Source organism: Triturus cristatus, chromosome 5_2 (genome assembly GCF_964204655.1).
Source record: "Triturus cristatus chromosome 5_2, aTriCri1.1, whole genome shotgun sequence".
Classification (NCBI taxonomy): domain Eukaryota; kingdom Metazoa; phylum Chordata; class Amphibia; order Caudata; family Salamandridae; genus Triturus; species Triturus cristatus.
Genome location: NC_140588.1, coordinates 387,126,437 through 387,146,125, shown reverse-complemented (window position 1 = coordinate 387,146,125; position 19,689 = coordinate 387,126,437). Strand labels below are relative to the sequence as shown.

Sequence of the window (19,689 nt, the reverse complement as noted above, 5' to 3'; positions counted from 1 at the left end):
ACAAGAAGGAGAGGCAGAGGATACCCAAGAGTGACTTTTGTCCAGCTCAGTAGAACAGACTGTGCTTTCATTTTCTCTTACACCTCTTTTCATAAATGACTTTCCCACTTGGGCAGAAAAGACATGGCCTCACAATTAGAGAAAGGACGCTCTTCTTGCTGAAGAGTCATAACAGTCACATATTTAATTGCACAGCCAGCTGAAAAAAAGAACAAAATGCTGCTTCAAGTTCACAACAGTAAAGACATTAGTAGGTTATACTACTTCAGCCAGCATTTTAGCAATACTTACAGGGGTGTAATGTTACACTGGTGTAGATTTCAAAGATCTTCAAAGTGACTCAAATTTTAAATGTTATGTTTAGTCCTGTACGTTTACAATTTATGAACTTCAAAGAGTGTGCAACCCTTGAACATGTGGTGCAGCTTCTTAAATTAGATTAATTGCGCTTAGAAAATACTTTGCTGACAAATAGCATTATGTCATGTCTGGAGATTTTTGTTGGCAATTCCAAGTGGCTGTGCGAAAATGTTCTCGTATTTTTCATTTCTGCCGAGCACCGAATATATAGATCTTTCATATAGCTGCTGATTTTTGTCAGTGCTGATTGGTCTGTAGTAAACAGGTGTACTTGTTTGATTGTACGCGTGAGATTAGTTGAATGCCTCTTGACCTTCCATTCAAGCATACACACAGGTAATTGACAAGTAGAAGATCACTGATTTTGTTCTGCGTTGTAGCATGTCCTGGTGCCAGTTCTTCATCCGACCCGAGGCTTTCTAAAGCTTGCCGTTTATATTGTTCAGTCTACAGTGGGGCTGTTGAAACGATCCTCTAATTAGGCTTGACATAGCTGGTTCGTTTCAGACCATAACTAGATTGTTAATTTGCAAATTAGAAAAAAGGTGAGTTGGTCTTTCCAATTTAAGTTTGTTTTACCTCGCTAAAGAATGGATACTGTTTTTTTAGGTTCAGATGGGAGGTAGAGGACAGAAATCTGGACAAACAAAAACATTAAAGAAGCGATAGTTTCAAACAAATGATTTGCTTTTCATAACTTAGTTAAATGAAGAATTACAAGTAATGGGGGAGTGGCCAGCCGCTTAAGAAAATGGCCGCAAGCTAAGAGAGCTCCACTGGGTTGATCCAGAAATCCCCTCTAATATCCTGACACGATCCGCCACAACATGGCTGCGCTTAATAAGGAAGTGGCCCGGCGACGTAAGAAAATAGCCCAATCTGACCTGCGGTAGCGGAGCAACGAGCAAAGGATGGATAGGCCAGAAAACCCCAGGCTAAAATTACCGCAGCCAGACAGATGCACATGAAGTGGCGAGACGGGGCGGACGGGCGCAGGACTCGGGACTCCCAAAAACGCACATAGGGAAAACAAGCAAAGAAGTGTGGTGAGGGGTTGGGGCAGATTGGCAAATAGTGGGGGAGCGGTCTCTCCCGGAATACACCAGAGCAAAAGGTGTTGTGGAGCAAAGGAAATTAATGGGTGGGGCTGGCCAGGATGCGAGGGAAGGCAAAGAATCTAGCTTGATGAGAAAGAGCCCGATAGCAGCGGTACAATCGAGGAAGTAGGTGGGTCACGGTGGCAAAAACAGAGCCAGAAAGACTGAACGGTGGAGGCCTTCCGACCGGGAACAAAGATTAGGCTCCTGCATGTTGAAGGAGGCAAGGAGCAGTGCCTTAGGGGAGAGCGTGGCGGACAAAGCTATTTGAGAAAATAGTGCTCGGAGGCAGTAATTAAAGTCTACTGAGTAACAACACAGTATCAGGGGGTGTCGCCATGGGATGTTACAAAATGAGACAAGGCGGTACGAAGGAGGGACTGCTAAGTCTTTTAACCAATGAACAGCCACAGTTTACAGTGGACAATCACACAAGCCAATGACAAATATGGGCGGAGCTTGAAATCCCTACCTGAATAGCCATGCCTCACAGAGCAGTGCATGTGCTGCCGAGGCAGAGGCTCGACCTGAAAACAAATGGTTATAACGTCAGATATTTATCTCATTTTGTCCCATATCCTCGTCAGCATATGAAGCTCTTTTCTGTCCATCACACGCTTCTCTGTTCCAAATATCTGCCAGTTTACTAGTAAACAGTGGCCTAAAGGATAAGGTCCACTCCGACCATTGTTAGTGGTATACCTTGGACCCACGTGTTCCCAGATCTAAGTTCCCATTATTTACATTTGGCAACAATACTAAGAGCAGATTGCAGATAAGGCTTACTGGTGAAATAAGCCAGTAATGCTTGCACACCCTTACCCGATTCATAGGCTTCTTTCTGCATCTAGAGGATGGCGGGCAGCTCTTGCTGCAAAAATTGCGGTTCTCCACCTTCAGCTGGCACACTTTGTCATAGGTCCTTCAATCACTGCCATACACCTTGGACGTCAGCTTGCACTGGCACACACCCCTTGGCCATGCGCTTTCCTTCTGGGTGCTTGCACTCGAGACTGTCCTCACACAGTGAGTCGTCATTGCGGCCACAGGGCTTCCCTTCACCTGCGGTGCAGATGAGACAGCAGTTGCCGCTGTCAGGCACATATTTGCTGGGGCAGCTGGGGCTTGGGCATCTGGAGACATTACATTGTGAGGAGCACTTGCTTGGGCCTATGGGGTCCGCCGCATACTGCCCTGGGATCACGCCACAAGTAGGCACACAATCATTTTGGCATGTGCTGATTTCTTCATCGCCATTTTTAAAAACTAAATAAATAAAAAGAAAAAAAATACAGAAAATGATAGAAGTTGAGCAGCTCGGTCCAACTAATAACCCTCTATTTTGCAGTTTAGTTAAAATAGTAATCCTAGGGATTAAAAGGGCAAGTGTTCAACTAAAAAACAGAAGTGGAGTTTTCCTTCCTTCATGCAAGCGGCAAGTTCTTCGATTTGCAATTAATGAGCTAATAGGGCAAGTTGTTCCGGTAACAATGGCCTTACGGACTGGAAGGTGTAACCATGGAAACTGTAAACAAGTGGCACGTGCGCAAGAGCTCGGAGATCCCGAGGAAAGCGGGTCTGGAAAGGGAAGCAGATAAGCGAGCGACAAGAGTCCGCAGCGCCTCAGAGTTCACTCGGAAAGATCAGATAGCAACCTGCCATGTCTCATAGGTGCGTGCTACATAACACAGACTGTGACTGACCAAAGTGACCCCACCAATGATGTGCCCCACTCGGAACTGATCTCACGATCTTAATAAACCTAGAAACCCCGCCTGACTATCCCAGCATTCAATGGGTGCTTAGCTACAAAGCCAAAAGTGCGTAAATATGTCACACATGACACAGGGCCACTTGCCAAGTGCTGGCGTATTTATCTGTGGTGGTGTTATAAGGGGGAGGGAGGGGGGCCTGCCTGGCTGAGCAGCGGCACAAACCAGTATATTTGACATTAGCGTTTGTCCACATTACGTATAGTGCAAGCTCGAAAGCTTCAGGGAATGGGTCCCTAACCAGCGCGGTGCGCGCTGATAGAGCTCATACCGCGAGTTGTTCAGGGAGACAAGAGCCAATCCATGGCTGGGGCAGCTGCGAGGAGAAGTGTCCCCTGCTCTGAGGCAAGCAGCACAGCCCTTTGTCTCGTCAGCGCGCTGGCTCTGCTCTGGAGCTGGGAAAACAACCCAACAATGAAAGCGAAACCAGTGCTGCGCTCGTGAAACGGGTGCCGCGCTGATACATTATTTATGGACATTAATTAGTTATGTCCACAATTGTTAAATAAAGGCATCCATTGCTAAACGTTTAGATTAAGAGAAGTTCACAATTGATACCCATCAACTCTAAACAAACAAGCTGTCGCCATTGTGATAACGAGTGGTGCATGCGCCACAACTCTGTTTCCTATTATTGGGCAGGCCTCTGTGCACGATAATTGCAAACAGATGTCGGGCGTGCGGGTAACCAACACCAATAGGCCATGGGCGGAGCAATGCGCCCGCCTTTGGCCAATTGCGTGCTGTCTTGGTTAAAAAGACGCACGCAAAGGCCAATAGCGTGGGCCAAAACAAAAAGCACACGCAAGAGCGTTTGAGATTCTTAGGTTAGTTTCCGAATCTCCTACATGAAGTCTTTGCCAGAACAGCGCATGCGCTGTTACAGGCTCGACCTAAAAAGGGTGACCTGCCGCTTATCCTGTAGAGGACTGGATTGCTATAAGCAAAAGACCTCGCAGGAACTGACACGGAACGCTCCGGCTAGCTCTTCGCCAGAACAGCGTATGCGCTGTTACAGGCTCGACCTAAAAAGGGTGACCTGCCGCTTATCCTGGAGAGGACTGGATTGCTATAAGCAAGAGACCTCGCAGGAACTGACACAGAACACTCTGGCTAGCAGTTTAAGGGCAGAGAATCGAGGGCCCCGGGCAGGGAAGCCAGCAGGCCACCAGGAGTGGCTATCATACCTGGGCAGGCAGCTGCGAGTACTGCTGGGGCTCAAGGTACCCCCTAAATTGAGCCACCTCAGCCTCACTGCGCACAGGAATTGGGTACGATCCCAAGGGGCAAAAGAATAGACCCAGGAGCCATGACTGGCGGAAAATGTCCTAGGGAGAGCCAACAAATGAAGCTGGACAAGTCTGCAGTGCCCAGAGACCAAACACCTGAAAACATCGATGAGACAGAACCAAGTACCAGTCTAAAGTCCAACGCTGACACGGCAGGACCAACACGACGTTGCAAGGATTACAAACGGACTTAGCAGGCAAGATAGATACAGTGATCACGGAGTAATCACTGATGAGAGAAGACCTGCGAAATATGGGATCCAAGGTGAAAGAAACTGAAAAGGTTACAAATACTCTAGTGGTGGACACAAAAGCACTACAGAGGCGAGTACAGGAACTCTCCAACACAACAAAAGCATTGGAGGCAAAACTCGAGGATCTTGAGGGTCGCTCCTGCCGAAACAATGTCCGTATAATTTGAGTGCCAGAACGGACAGAGGGACCCTCCATGGGCATATATGTGGAGGATTTGGTGGTTAAGGGACTCCAGGCTAGGGGCTTATCCAAATACTTCTCTGTGAAAAGGGCCCATAGAGTACACAGAACCAGGCCAAGGCCGGGAGCTCCACCATGCCCCATAATAGCCCGTAACTACAGAGATTGAGATGTTATCCTCCAGGTTGCCCGGAGTGCCCGACCACTCAAAATAGACAATGCAACTATAACTTTCTATCCTGATTTTACCGTGAAAGTTTAACAAGCTCAGAGGACATTCCTAGAAGTGAAGAAAGCACTAATGGCTAACGACATACAGTACTCCATGCTCTTCCCGTCCACGGTCCGAGTGACAGCAGAATGGAGTGGAGGTTTTCCACCCCGGAGGAGGCATGGGAGTGGCTTGATGGATGGCGGAGAGTGGGAAAACAGCGACACACGAACGGAAGCGACGGCAATGCAACAGACCACGTGACGGAGACGTCTGAAGACGCTGCACAAGGTCCCAGGAAACATACCAGCACCCAGCCTCATCCAGATGACTGATACGAAGAATTAATCTTAGCCCGACAAAGAGGAAATTATTGAGCGAGTGGTAATCTAAGGACAGAGATGGAGGCTGGGACACTGGAGAACAACTAGATGTGCAGATAAGAGAACACACTTTAACTAGTGTCCATCTGTAGAGAATTGATTTTAATACAATTTGCCCTTAGTAGGGCCATAAGGACTACTGGTGATATAGCAGTCTTGAGGTGGGGATGGGGAAGGGTGCGGCAGGCAAAGGTTTGGCTACCGACCGCCCAATGCACTAAAAGTAGAGTTACGGGGCAACAGGATCTCTGCAATTTGGGGGGGTGGACTGTTTGCCCACCGTGTAGGGTAGTGGGGAGTTGTACAGTTGGGGGTTGCCAATTTACAAGTTAGTTGTTCAAGGTATCAAATGCGTAGACACTACACACACTGGGAATGAGAGAAGTTCAATGAAGGAGGGAAACAGAGTCCCTAGACATAAAGGTGATAGTAACATACGTTCAGCACAAAACTAAACCAAAAGGCACAAATGGCATCGAAGGTCACGGAGCGAGAGAGCCAACTCCCACCAGTGACACCCCCCCCTACCGAGTGTGACCTAACAATCATGACATGGAATGTAAACGGTCGAGGCAACAAAATCATATGCACAATGGTGTTACAATATATATGAAGACACGCCCAAGATGTTGTCTTGTTCCAAGAAACACACTTAAAGGGCAATACATGCAAAGCGCTAGATAGATTTGGCTACAAACTGCTGGTGCATGCAGGGTTCACCTCTGGGTCCAGGGAGTGGGAATATTAGCAAGGACGACACTATTGCTATTACCTCAAAAGATATGGTATGACCAGCTGGGTAGATATGTGGCAATCACTGGGGTGTGGGACAGCAGGGTCAACAAACTGCTCGGTATACGTGCTGCCCAAAATGCACCATAGTACACTGCCAGAGTTGAGCGCATTGCCCCTAAAATTCCCAAATGGGTTCTTGGTAATGGGCGGAGACCTGAAAGCGGTGATGGACCCCAGTATAGATAGAATATTGACCGCAAATAAGGAAGTGGGAGGGGACAAATTAAAGTCATTTGTGGAAGCAATGAGATTGCTAGATCTCTGGCGGGCACACAACCCACTGACTAGACAATAGACATTTTTCAGCTTCACACCAAGGTCACTCTTGACTGGACTATTTACGGACTCATTCTTTCGAGTCAAGCTATCCTGGCTGATGACGGCTGATAGCCAGAAACCGGTCCTAGGATGCTTGATTCCGGTCCAGGGAAGACATGGCTTGGCAGTTCGGGCTGGACTGTTCCCATGAGGCACAGGGTCAAGAATGATTTGCATATGGCCATGTCTGAACTGGGGTGGCGTAGTGGGCAAAAGAACGATGGATTTAACCCAGATCTCTTGACTGGGGGAGAATGTCTGCATTGTCAGCATTCCGTCCATCATTTGTTTGTTGTAACGCTTTTCGCCCTAAGTGGGATGGGTATTCCCAGACGTGGGACCCGTGCTCACTACGCCACTGGAGTCAAGCTATCCTGGCTGATGACGGCTGATAGCCAGAAACCGGTCCTAGGATGCTTGATTCCGGTCCAGGGAAGACATGGCTTGGCAGTTCGGGCTGGACTGTTCCCATGAGGCACAGGGTCAAGACTGATTTGCATATGGCAATGTCAGAACTGGGGTGGCGTAGTGGGCAAAAGAAAGATGGATTTAACCCAGATCTCTTGACTGGGGGAGTATGTCTGCATTGTCAGCATTCCGTCCATCATTTGTTTGTTGTAACATCATTCTTTCGAGGCAGGTAGTTTCCACTGAGCACTACACAGGGAACAAGGCCTCTCCAACCACTCACCAGTGGAAAATACACTACAAGGACCCACCAGAACCTATAACCTACCGCCCGTATAGTCCCTTGCTATATAAAAGCAAGAAGACTCAAGACAAGATCCACGTACACACAAAACAGTATCTTCAGGATAACCGAGGGTCGGTAGACTCGCAAGTGGTGATTTGGGGGGCATATAAAACGGTAGTAAGAGGATATGCACAGGCACTGGCGGGAAAGGAAGGGTACTACAATATGAAGCGCTTGAGAAGGAACTAGTACAACTAGAGACCATAAGTGCCAACTTGATAGAACCAAACCCACTGATCAGTCATCAAATACGGCTTAAGCAGAAAGAGTTGAGGCACTTGGCAGAGGGAAAGGCTAGGGACTATAATCAGAGCCACCCCGAGGCGGCTAAATGAAGTAGGGGACAAAGCCACAAAGCTAATGGCATGGTTGGAAAAGCGGGACAGGGAGCGAAATTGGGTACTGGAGGTTAACAACACGAAGGGAGAACTTCACGCGACAGGAGAAAGTATTGCAGAAGCATTCGCGACCTATTATGAACAGATATATCACGGCCCGCACTATGGCAGATTGTGTTGAACTCCTAAAAGATGTACAGCTCCCCACGCTAATGTAAGAAGATAGGGAAGAACTAGACAGGAATATCACTGGAGAGGAAGTCTGCGGGGCCATAGGCGCACTCCAAGCGGGAAAGGCAGCGGGACCAAATGCCATACCTATAGAATTGTACAAAAGAAAAGCAACTTTCATCGCCCCACGCATTAAGCATAAGCTAAATACAGAAGCGAAGGTCCTGGCCAAGGTAATAGCCACCAGACTCAATAAAGTAATAACAGCCCTGATACTCCCAGACCAGTCAGGCTTCATGCCTAGGCAAAGCACTAGATTAAATCTCCAGCGCCTATATGGTGTGATGAATGCAATGAAGCTCAAACCAGAAGAAATTGCCGTACTATTGTCACTAGACGCCAACATGGCTTTTGACAGTATAGAATGGGAGTATCTGTTTGCAATTTTGGAGCGCTTCAGCTTCGGACCCAGGCGAAGGGCTTGGATAAAGCTGCTATATACAAACCCAATGGCCAGAGTAAGGGTCAATGGTACGATGTCTGGACAAGTAATACTTCACAAGTATGCGAGGTAGGGATGTTCGCTCTCTCCTATGCTGTTCGCAATTGCATTGGAGCCTTTGGTGGCGTGGGTCAGGAGAGATCCGATAATAAGAGGCATATCGATAGGGGAGGAGTGAGAAGAAAGAATCTCGTTATATGCTGACATTATACTCCTGTATGCCACTAGACCTCGGTCAACGCTCATCGAATTCTACACATATTTCATGTCTTTGGTAGTTACTCTGGCTACCAAATAAACTGGAGCAAGTCCCCGCTATTGGTGCTGGCAGATGAAGTACCAACTTTATCGACCACAGGGAGTGCATTACCGATCAGGAACAAATTTAAATACCCGGAAATAGTGATCTCGCACACGGAACACAAATTTAGGAATGATAATTTGACTCCTCAGTTGCATAAACTGCGCAGCGATGTGATACACTGGAAAAAGCTGCCACTCTCATTGAAGGGACGTGAGGCCATCTTTAAGATGATGGCACTGCCACGTTTATTATATGTTCTACAAAACACCCTATACAGAATACCAGATACTGAGTTACGACAACTGCTTTGGGATGGAGGGAAACCTAAAATAGCGCTCAGTAAGCTACAGAGAGGCCCGTACAAGGCGGGATTGCAGTCCCAGACATGCGTAAGTACTACTGGGCGGCACAGCTAGTCACGCTGAATGACCGGGTCTTTGTGGGTAGAGAGGAACCAGCAAATTAAGTGGATCATTGAGCAATGGGACGGAGAGGTTACTTGGAAGCTTTATACAGCGAAGGATCTATGGGAAGGCTACTGACCCACACACAAACGAGTCAGAAAATGGAGAGAGGCTACCAAATTTCTGAGCTGGGATGACAAGCTAACGGAGCGGTCCCCCCCTGTGGGACAGCGATCTGCTGAGGGAGGTGTGAGAGCTAAAGGAATTCGCACATGGGAGCTCTTGGGCATAGAATCTCTGGGAGACATTTAGAAAGGTCAAAAAATGGCAGACTTCCAGAGGCAATCAAAAAAAGGGATGGCACACTGTGTTTGTTGTTTTGATCCAAGTTTGTCCTGTTTTGAATTTATTCGCGTGCTGAAGCCCAGAATCATGATCTGCCCTGAAGCCACGTAAATATGAGAAACACTGGAAAAAAATGGGGCGACATATCACCCCATTTCCGGGCGCACTGCGATAATGTATGCGTACCAATGACGCGGTAAGTTGATCCAGATTTCATCAATATTTATTCAGTTACACCAAGTTTTACACAATAATCATGGTTTGTCCATTAGTCACATGAGAGGCCTTATACATATGATCACTGTAACCTTAAAAGCTGCAGAAATGCCAATCCAGGCCTTATTCAGTAGCTGGGAGTGTATGTAAATCATCCTCATCAGTTCATTCCAATAACCCAATGAATGTTTGGCCTATTTTTGGCCCTTCGTCAGGGGTACTTTACAATTTAAGGAAAAAACAATGTTGTAAAAAATGCATATTCATAGATAATCCATGTTTGTGCATGTTAAAAATATTGCAAACCCTTTGCCCTGTGAACTCATCGCATAACTAATGTCTTCCCGCTAAATTAATATAAATATTGATGAAATCTGGAGCAACTTACCGCGTCACTGGTACGCAAACATTATCGCAGTGCGCCCAGAAATGGGGAGAGATGTCACCCTATTTTTGCAGCCTTCCAGAGACTACAGGCAGAATATCAGATGTCGGTCACCAAGAAATTTCGATAGATTCAACTGAAACATGCCCTAAAAGCACATATAAAATCGGGAGAGTGCATAGCAGAATACACACCACTGGAAGACAGACTCCTAGAGGACCCAATAGCAGATATGGCAACCTCCCACATATAAAAAAATACTGAACAATACCCCAGACCCGCTAGTAGACCTGAGGGACAAATGGGAAGGGGGATGTTGGGAACCTAGAGGAGGACTATTGGTTGGAAGTCAAACAGAGCCCACCAGAAGTTGGTATTAGGACCGGAGTCAGGCTGGTACAAATTAGAATAATACACAAATCATACACAACCAGATTGGGACTTTTTCCAATGGGCAAATCTTACTCAGCTGCATGTGTAAGAGGTTGTGGGGAGGAAGGTACCTTTTTTCATACACTGTGGAGTTGCCCTGTGCTGCAGAGATTCTGGAGGGGGTCTATGAAGGTGATGTCCAAAGTGGCGGGACAAACAGTCCCGATGGAGGCTCAATGGAACCTGTTAACTGTAATGGGGGACTTGAAATGGTCAAGATATATAAAACTGGATAATATTAGCCGACATGGTGGCTAAGAGTAATATTGCCAAAATGTGTGGAAATTCGCAGCCTCCTCAGTAAAGGACTGGGAGCAAGACCTGGATTGGTGTTGTGCAGCAGAGAAAGTAATTTATCAAGTGTGGGGGATGTCCTGGTAAATAGGACAAAGCCTGGGGTAACTGGGTGAAATACAGAGGGCTGCCGACATAAGTTATATAATATTTTTTTTTGAAGGGGGAAAAGACTGCGGGGTTGGGGGGTGGACAGGTGCTGACGGACTTTAAAGGGCACTGGGATTACTAACTGGTCACATTCGAGTCATGTATAGCCCACGGACGGACCAGAGGCTGCCTATGAGGGGAAGAGTTGGAGGGGGACTACTCTGTTCTGTACTTGATATGTATTGCTGTACACTGATATACCGAATAAAATAAAAACTGATTTTCAGCAAAAAAAAGGAATTACAAGTTACTATAATGGCAGTTCAGAGGTATCCACTCCTTTGGCATATTTACAATCTGTGCTGGATTCGGGGCATGAGACAGGAACATACCTTGAACTGTTTGGTCCACAAAAGGCAGAAAGACTTAGTGGGTAGAAGGAGATAAGATGCCCTGGTTGAACTCGAAGACAGGCAGCGGTTAGTTTGACCACAACGCATACAAGTCGTCTCAGGGTAAACAGACTGTTGGTTCACTCACAGTTCCCAGGACTGCATTTAGTGTACGCCATGGGGATAGTAGTCTCCCTAAATTTTTGATGCCATACGAGGTCATAGCAACATAACTAAGTTCTGAAGAATATTGTGGAAGTTTAGTGAACTGAACCCAGATGCATTATATAATAAATTCATCAAATAGCAAGGCTGTAATAGGAAACTATTAAAACAAAACCCCCAAAACCTCTATATTGCAGTCTCAGCTCCCATAACAGTTTATTGTCATGGGCCCTGGGGGATCCAGGGTCCCAGTCATGTTTAAGGAGGCACCAATCTGTATGAGCCAATTGTACTTCATCTGTGATCTAAACATTGCTCTTAATAAGCTGCATGTTTTAACTTTAAAGTGTGGGGAAAACAACTTTGAGGTATTAGGTGAGGCTTGCAAACGGTCAAACCAAAGCTCATAGAGCTCCACTGTAAGTGTTGTGAGCTCCCAGGTTGTCATCCAGGATTTGTTTCTCACAATTATGCATTACTAAAAATACTCTACAATGCAGAATAACAAAGACCACAGCCTTTATTTCCTGGTGCAGTAATTACTAGAACCTTCACAGTTAGCGGTCAATTTTTATCTGTGGACTAGAAGGTCCCAAAAGATCCCCATCACTTGCAGAGTTTTCCATGGTGCCATACTGTCTCCTATCATCTTAAACCTTTACATGGGCCTGCTTGGTGTTCTACTCACAGATACCATCAATCACACAAAATGTGATAAGAGGAATGCTTGCAAATAGTCTAGTCACTTCCAATCGCTCGGGGAGCATTCCAACCCATTGTTTATCACCCACTGTGCCATTCAAGTCAAAGACCCATATTATGCAAAACTGTACTGAGCCTAATCCTCAAGGGAAGAGTCAATCTCGAAATGCCCGAAGAGGCCCCCTCCAAAAAGAAACACAAGCGAATCTAGACAAGTTTCGGCCTTGTTAGGCCCAATCAATGAAGTATTGCTTAGATCTGCTTGGTCTGGGGTTGCTTGTGTTCTCATCTGGAGGGGGCTGTTCCTCTTGGAGCAGGACCCAAGACTGATGTTCATTAGGCAATCCGCAGACTGCCAGACTCCGGGGGAGGGGAGGGGGGGCGGGGGGGTCAGTCCAGCCACCGCTGCCATATCACAACTTTGGCGATCGGACCGCCATTGCACCTGCCAGGGATCTGCTGTTCCCTGGCAGTGGGGCGGCGGTCAGAGTGGTGGTGCTGCTGCGGCACTGCCATGTATATTACGAGTTTTAGGACTGCCAGCGGTGTCTTGGAGGTCTTTCCTCCATGAAAAGGTGGCGGTCCTAAAACCTAGGGGGCCCCACAGGGCCTCCTGTTACCCATTTGCATGGTGATGCATACATGGAGCACAACATGGGCCTCCATGTGTCCATGCACCCTAGTACCTGCACGACCATGGACTTTACAGTCCATACTGTGGAGGAACTTTTTTGGGGCGTTCCTATTGCGATGCCCATTTTCAGAGGCACCGCCCCAAAGAAATCCCAGACATGAGCAAGCTCATAATCAGGTGGGCAGAAGGGTTTGTCAATGCGGGGGCAGGCCACCGGCATAGCGGTCTGCTCCCATGCCGACAAACTCGTTGTCAGGCCCAAAGGGATATGCCAATGACTAACAACAAACAATAACAAACTACCAAGATTAAGTGACTTCCCTGATTACCTTTAGCATAGTACAGATGTCTTCTTTACTGGATGGTTTGTCAACCCGAGTCACTCTGTATTCGAGCCATTGATGTACAATAGCTTTTTCTTCGGCTGAGCTCCCAAGAAGTTGTTCTTTCTTAGCTTGTTTCACTAGATGGGCTGCTATGGTGGCCAGTCCAACTAAACTTGGACCATTGTTTGACTGAAGCACTGGAACCTAAAAGGCAAAATAAAGAAGATAGTTTTATTAACCTAGAGGAAACGGGTGGGCATGTGCAGATAGCAAATCTTGAAAAAAATAAGTCAAAATAGGTTATCAGATTTCGAAAAGCAATGAGAGAAATGCAAATGTTATCAGATTCACTCTCTCTCTGCGAAAAATCAACTGAAGACTGAGACCATCACATCACTAGAGACTGCACCTGAAACACAGAAAAAAAGACATGTACACCGAGAAGTTGGTCTTAATAAATATTATTTATGTGAAGGTTTTCATGGATAAGAATAAAAATATGTTTAAGAGCTTGGTAAAAAATGTTTTAATAAGTTTAAGTTTTTTTTACTTATGTAGGTTCGAATTTGCAAAAACAAGCATATTTAAATCAACTGAAATTAGGAAAACAAAAACAAACAAAAAAAACAAAAAAGTGAAACTTTCCTTAATAAACACCAAATGTATGTTTGTGCAGTAAACAGAAACGTACAATCTTGATACATGCAGACACCTTTCTTACTATATGAATTCTTACATGTCAACATCTTTCCTGGGCCTTCACTGATTAAATCAGAGTTCTACTTTCATTTTGCAACAGTTCAGCAATCTAGACATGCTAACAGACCTTCCCCAGCATGTTGTACGTCCTGCAAAATAACCCATATAGGGTGCAATGTGTTTTATTCTGTAAGGTGAATAGCGAATTGCGCAAACTATTGTGGAATGGGGGAAGTTCACGGATCTCCCTCAGTAAGCTTCAACGGGGGTTGTATGAAGGGGGCTGGCGATCCCCGACATTCAGATATAGTATTGGGCGGCACAACTGAGCTCATTGAGTGAGAGGGTATTTGTGGACATAGAGGATCTGACTTACCGAGTGGATCGGGGTGCGATGAGGGACAGAGGTTACCCGTCAGTCCTATAGAATAACATGCATTTGCAAAGCAAGAGAGTTTAAGCTATTGGCATTGTAAATGACAATGCCCTTTATGTATCTGTTTTGATAATTAACACATAAATAAACAACGCCTATAGCTCAAACTCTTGTAAATGCGAGACCCATTTCATTCCAAAGAAGCGGGCGCCATTGTCCCGGGATGCTGGGTGAAAGCGTGCATGGCGCGTTGAAGGAAAGCTTGTAGTGTCTGAAGTAGGAGAAACTCATTAAAGAAAATAGTGCTGACAGACTAAATAAGACATACCGTGTAATAACAGAAGTAAAAGGGCCAGTCCTCATTGGAGGTTACAAATGAAGAGAAGGCGGTACGAAGGAGGGACTAACAAGCCTATTAAGGAATCAGAAGCCAGCATTTACAAAGAAGAATTACACAAGCCAATGAAAAATATGGGCTGAGAGTGTGCAGGGGTTTCAAAACCATACTCAAATACAGAAGCATGCCTCACAGAGCAGCGCATACGCTGCCAGGCTCGACCTAACAAACTATCAAGACTGCTGCTGGGAAGGCATGTTGAGATACAGGACTCCGTTATGGGACAGTGATCTCCTGTGGGAAGTTGGGAATTTGAAAGGCTTCCGTAAATGGGAACGGATAGATATTGAGTGCCTCAGAAAAAGAGGGGACACACTGTTGGCCTTTGCAGAACTACAGGAAGAATCCGAAATGGGGGTTACGGAACAGTTTAAATACCTGCAGTTGGCACACGCGATACAATACCATGTGCCGGAGAGAGAGCAACTGCCAGAGATTACTCCCTTGGAGGACGGATTACCACAAGATCCAATGCCAAGGAGAGCGATCTCACTGATATACAAGAAAATAATGAACTACTCCCCTGACCAGTTGCGTTCCCTGCGAAAAGCTTGGGAAGGAGACATAGGGCTTATTGAAGACGGTGACTGGGTGGAGGCAATTCAGAGCCCCAGAAAAATAGCCATAAGGGCTTGTTTCTGTAGGATACAACTACGGATATTGCACAGATCCCATTACTCTGTTTCTTTACTACACCATCTGTGCCAGTGTGATACAGCTCTTTGCGTTAGGGGATGTGACATGGTGGGCTCATTTTTACACATACTCTGGGACAACCCAAACATGGGTTGTTCCTGAATTTGGTCAACTTCCTGTGTGTGTCCCTCACAACGGTAACACACTGGGCTTCTTTCCTCAACAGCCTCTGCTCCTGCTGGGACAGGCACTCTCCTTAATTCTATCTGCAGGTACACAGCCTTCAAGCCAGACCCGCAGCTCCTCTAGCTGAAAGTACAGACTTTCATCCCACTTTTATGCTCATTAATTCAGACATGGGTTATGGATCCACTGTCTAAGCTTTCTGTACCAGCTTGGGTTGATTTTCTTTCAAAAGTCATTTTCTGGTTCCTTCTCAGACACAACCTCTGTGCAAGGTGATGGCTCTCGCAGCAGGTAGCAATGACACTGGCTCCTAGCAGGAATATCTAAATTGAGGGCACCAGGACGTGTGAGATCTCTGCATTTGGCTGTCACCAACCTTCCTTAAGCAGTAAGCAGGGACAGATAAAAGGGAGACTTTACCTAGAAACATCCCCATCTAAAACACCAGAAACTGCAGTACTACCCCTGGAAGTGCTCAGGGAGAACTAATCAGCATCTAAGAATGACCACAATGAATTTCTAAGGGTAGCTCTGTCTCCATCCTCCATCACTAAAGTGTTAATCGTAGGAATGCAATCAATACACTTCCACTGCCTGGAGAAGCTCTATTCCCCCTCCAGCTAGTGCAAGAGTGTTGGATTTGTATCGCCTGATGTCCGAAAACTGTAAATCTCTGAAAACTACAAGGAGTGTTATTGCCTATTGTGTCCGATGGACAACTAAGCATGAAATGACAGTAAGCCAGCGGTACCACTTTCTTGTTAACTCCTGGTGCCAGTCACACTCTACCCAAGGACTCCTGAGTTTGTAAATTTCTATTTCAGATGCTCTGCTGCACTTGCACTGCCATACATTATTAACTCCAGGGTCACAAATGATTTCAAACCGCCAGTGCACTGCCCCTTGAGGCCCACTGCACCCCACCTCTACACACCCTCTTTCTTCCCTGCTAGCACAGGGCTTCTAATTAGCATACTTAGGAGATCATGCTTCATTCTAGTTTGTAGCAAATAACGTAGCCCATTATTATTGACATCAGAGTTTATTAGAACAGACACAGACAAGATTTTTACATAGCGCAGACATTTTGCAGGTGACTAACTATTACTACACGACACCACAGCACCATTCCCCTTACATATGTTGCCCAATTGTGTTCACACATTAGACTACCCGTTCAATGCTACCACAGTTACACCATGGCCATTTATGTTCGTCCTGAGAACAAATCAGTTTTTACAACCGTCTGTTTTCTCTTAGTGCAAGGTGTTACGGTCAGGCAGGGTAGTATCTTGCAAAATCTGAAAGATTAGCACAAAGGTTACCTTTTGGACGAGATGCTTCCCGTTGAATTGAAATCTGTAAATTCTTATCAGTCGGTAGCATGCACAGACTTGTACTTTCTGGTAAGGAACTAGAAAGCAATGGCGTTTTGTTTAAATTATCGTTGTTTGCTCTCAGAATTAAGTACGCACGTTTTGTTCTGTATCGTGTTGGTAACTGTTCCTTGTGGATACCATTTCCAGTCTTGGATTTTCATTTAGTAGAGTAGTGTGTTGTGGGAATAGTAATCGTCAATCCTTTGATTAATTAGTTGTATAATACACCAATATGTTATCCTCGGTGACAAGAAACAGAATTGTTCTCGGTATGGATTACAGATGTCTCTATCAGGAGGAAACGGTGACACGGCCAACTTGTCTGCAGCCAGCCTCTGCTGCCCACCACTGAGACAGCAGCTTCATAGACCCTCTGCTGGGACAGAGGAGAAAGCACTTTTCAAGAAGAGGGGAGCATTTCTATACCTGTTATTTCCTCACAGTACAGGCAACCAGTCGTGAGAAAAACTAGGTGTCTGAAGGAGGGCGTGCATGAGGGAGTGCGTGGTCTCCAGTGTATGTCTTTGCGTGTTTGTGTCAGCAGAGTGTCTCTGTGTAGGCAGGGGCGTATGCTTGCAAGTGCGCCTCTGCTGGAATGTGTGGGCCTCTGAAAAGTGGTTTAGCGTGTCTGCATGATGTGCGCAATGATTTTCATGAGGTTGTGTGTCTCTGCAAGGTGCGTGTGTGAGGGTGTAGGTGCGGTTGGGAAGATGCCTTCTGTTCTGATATTGCAACAGGTCTACGATCGACAGCTGCTCTGTCAAGAGGATTCTACTCCACATGGCCCTTTCCAGCACTCATGCATGCATGAGGGAGGCAAAAAGACAACAGGAGTACGAAGAATGTAGATTAAACATGTATTGGCAAAGCCAATAGGTCTCGCTTTTGAGACTTATTGGTTTGTGAATACCTTTTAGCCACGGTTTAGTAGTAAATACCTAAAAACACCTTTGTGTGTCTGGGGGCTACTACCATAAAGAATGATCTACATATTGAACAGGAGTAAAATGTAGACCGTTCAGCTGTAAACTGCATATTGGTGTATTTTTGGTTTTAGACTAGTGCTAATAAAGAGAAACCTTTGTCCAGACAGTGTTACCATGTGCAAAAATGACAAAACTGATTCGATCATAATTATGCAGCATAATGTGCATTTTATTGCTGCATAATTTATTAAACTCTGATGCATAATTTGGCCCACTCTTGACGTATAATTAAGCAGCCCTGCATACAGGCTACACCTTAATGCCGAAAGACTGGCTAACCGAATTAACCGTATGCCACAGAAATATGATCTGCAGGAAGTTCAGCCTCCCATTTTTCTGGTAGATAGGTAACGTGTGCTTCATTAATATGGGCAACAGTAACAACTTATTTACAGTGCTTAGAAACAGCTTCTCTCGCATTGACTACCTCCTAACCCCAGCATCTCAAACAACGCACATTCGCGAGATTTGACATTTGGCGCGGGGTATTTCTGACCACTCCCCGGTATGGGTCAGATTGGTCCTGGGCGACACACGGGTGGGTACGATCGCGACCCTCAGTCCCTGGTTCCACCGCAACCCCTTGGTCCGCCAAGGGCTCCTGCTCGCCATAGATCACTATTTTCAAGAGAACCAGGGCTCGGTCGAGACCCCCCAAATATTGTGGGAGGCATTCAAATTGGTAATTAGGGGGCAGGCTCTCTCGTTGATCGCAGGAGTTAAAAAAGAAAAACAAAAAGATCTTGACAATATAGAGGGAGAGATCCTCCGTCTTGAGGACTGTCCCGCTGAGGAAATGTGTCCAGAAACAATTCACCTCCTACAACTGAAAAGAGACGAATATAAAAGTATTGACACTGACCGGGCTAGGACTTGGAGGAGCGAGAGAGATGAATGGGGTGAGAAAGCTGGCAAGCTCCTGACCTGGCTGGACAGAAGGAATGGGCTAATTGGCTCGACCCAGAGTTGACGGACGAGGCAGGCAGAGTAATCACAGACCCTCTTGAAATCGTGAATGAGTTCGTCAGCACTACAACGTGATATACCAATCAGGCTCATCCTTCCTCGAGGAGGACTGTATAGACCTCCTTCGAGATATCCGTATTCCCACCCACTCGGAAGAGGACAAATGTTTCTTAGTTAGCGACATCAACAATGACGAAATAGCCCAGGCAATCAGGAACCTCCGCTCGGGGAAAGCGCTTGGGCCCAAAGGGTTGCCCATTGAGCTTTACAAACTGCGTTCCGATAAAATTGCCCCATATCTCCGCGCCATTTTGAGGAGAGCAGGAGTGTGGGAATTCTCTCTCTCCGGACCAGCGCCTGGCGTCACTGGTCGTGATCCACAAGGAAGGGAAACCCAGGAACAAGTGCACCCCCCTCAGACCCATCTTCCTGCTCAACGCAGAACCTAAAATCCTTGCCAAACTCTTGGCCACTCGGTTGTCTCGGGTGATAAACACCCTGGTTCACCCGGACCAGTCGGGCTTTATGCCCTACCGCAACACGACCCTTAATCTGCGAAGGGTTAATGCGAGTGCTGGGGAGGGTTGAAACTATCAACGAGTCAGACGTAATTGTGTCCATAGACGCCTCAATGGCATTCGATACCATGGAATGGCCATACCTCCTAGCTGCTCTTGCCAAAATGGGGTTCAGGCCTGCTTTTATAGCATGGGTTAGGCTCCTCTACTCGGAACCACTGGCCCAAGTGGTGGTCAATAACAAGAGATTGGACACATTCCAACTGAGTCGGGGGACCAGACAAGGGTGTCCGCTGTCGCTCCTGTTATTTGCCCTCTCGCTGGAACCATTGGCGGCCTGGATCCACGGCGATCCGGTGATTCGCGGACTGCGGAAGTCAGCAGACTGGGAGGACTGCATCTCGCTTTATGCCAACGATGTACTCCTTTACC

The 19,689-nt window shown here is 46.4% G+C and overlaps 1 protein-coding gene across 1 annotated transcript in view; it reads right to left on the bottom strand.

Moving 5' to 3' along the window:
- The window catches only part of EEF1E1 (eukaryotic translation elongation factor 1 epsilon 1), a 50,997-nt gene that overhangs the window by 15,844 nt on the left and 15,464 nt on the right, over window positions 1-19,689 (bottom strand). Inside the window, exon 2 of the mRNA XM_085607244.1 lies at window positions 13,118-13,318. Within this exon, the coding sequence (XP_085463370.1) occupies window positions 13,118-13,318 (201 nt within the window). The remainder of the gene's footprint in view (window positions 1-13,117; window positions 13,319-19,689) is intronic.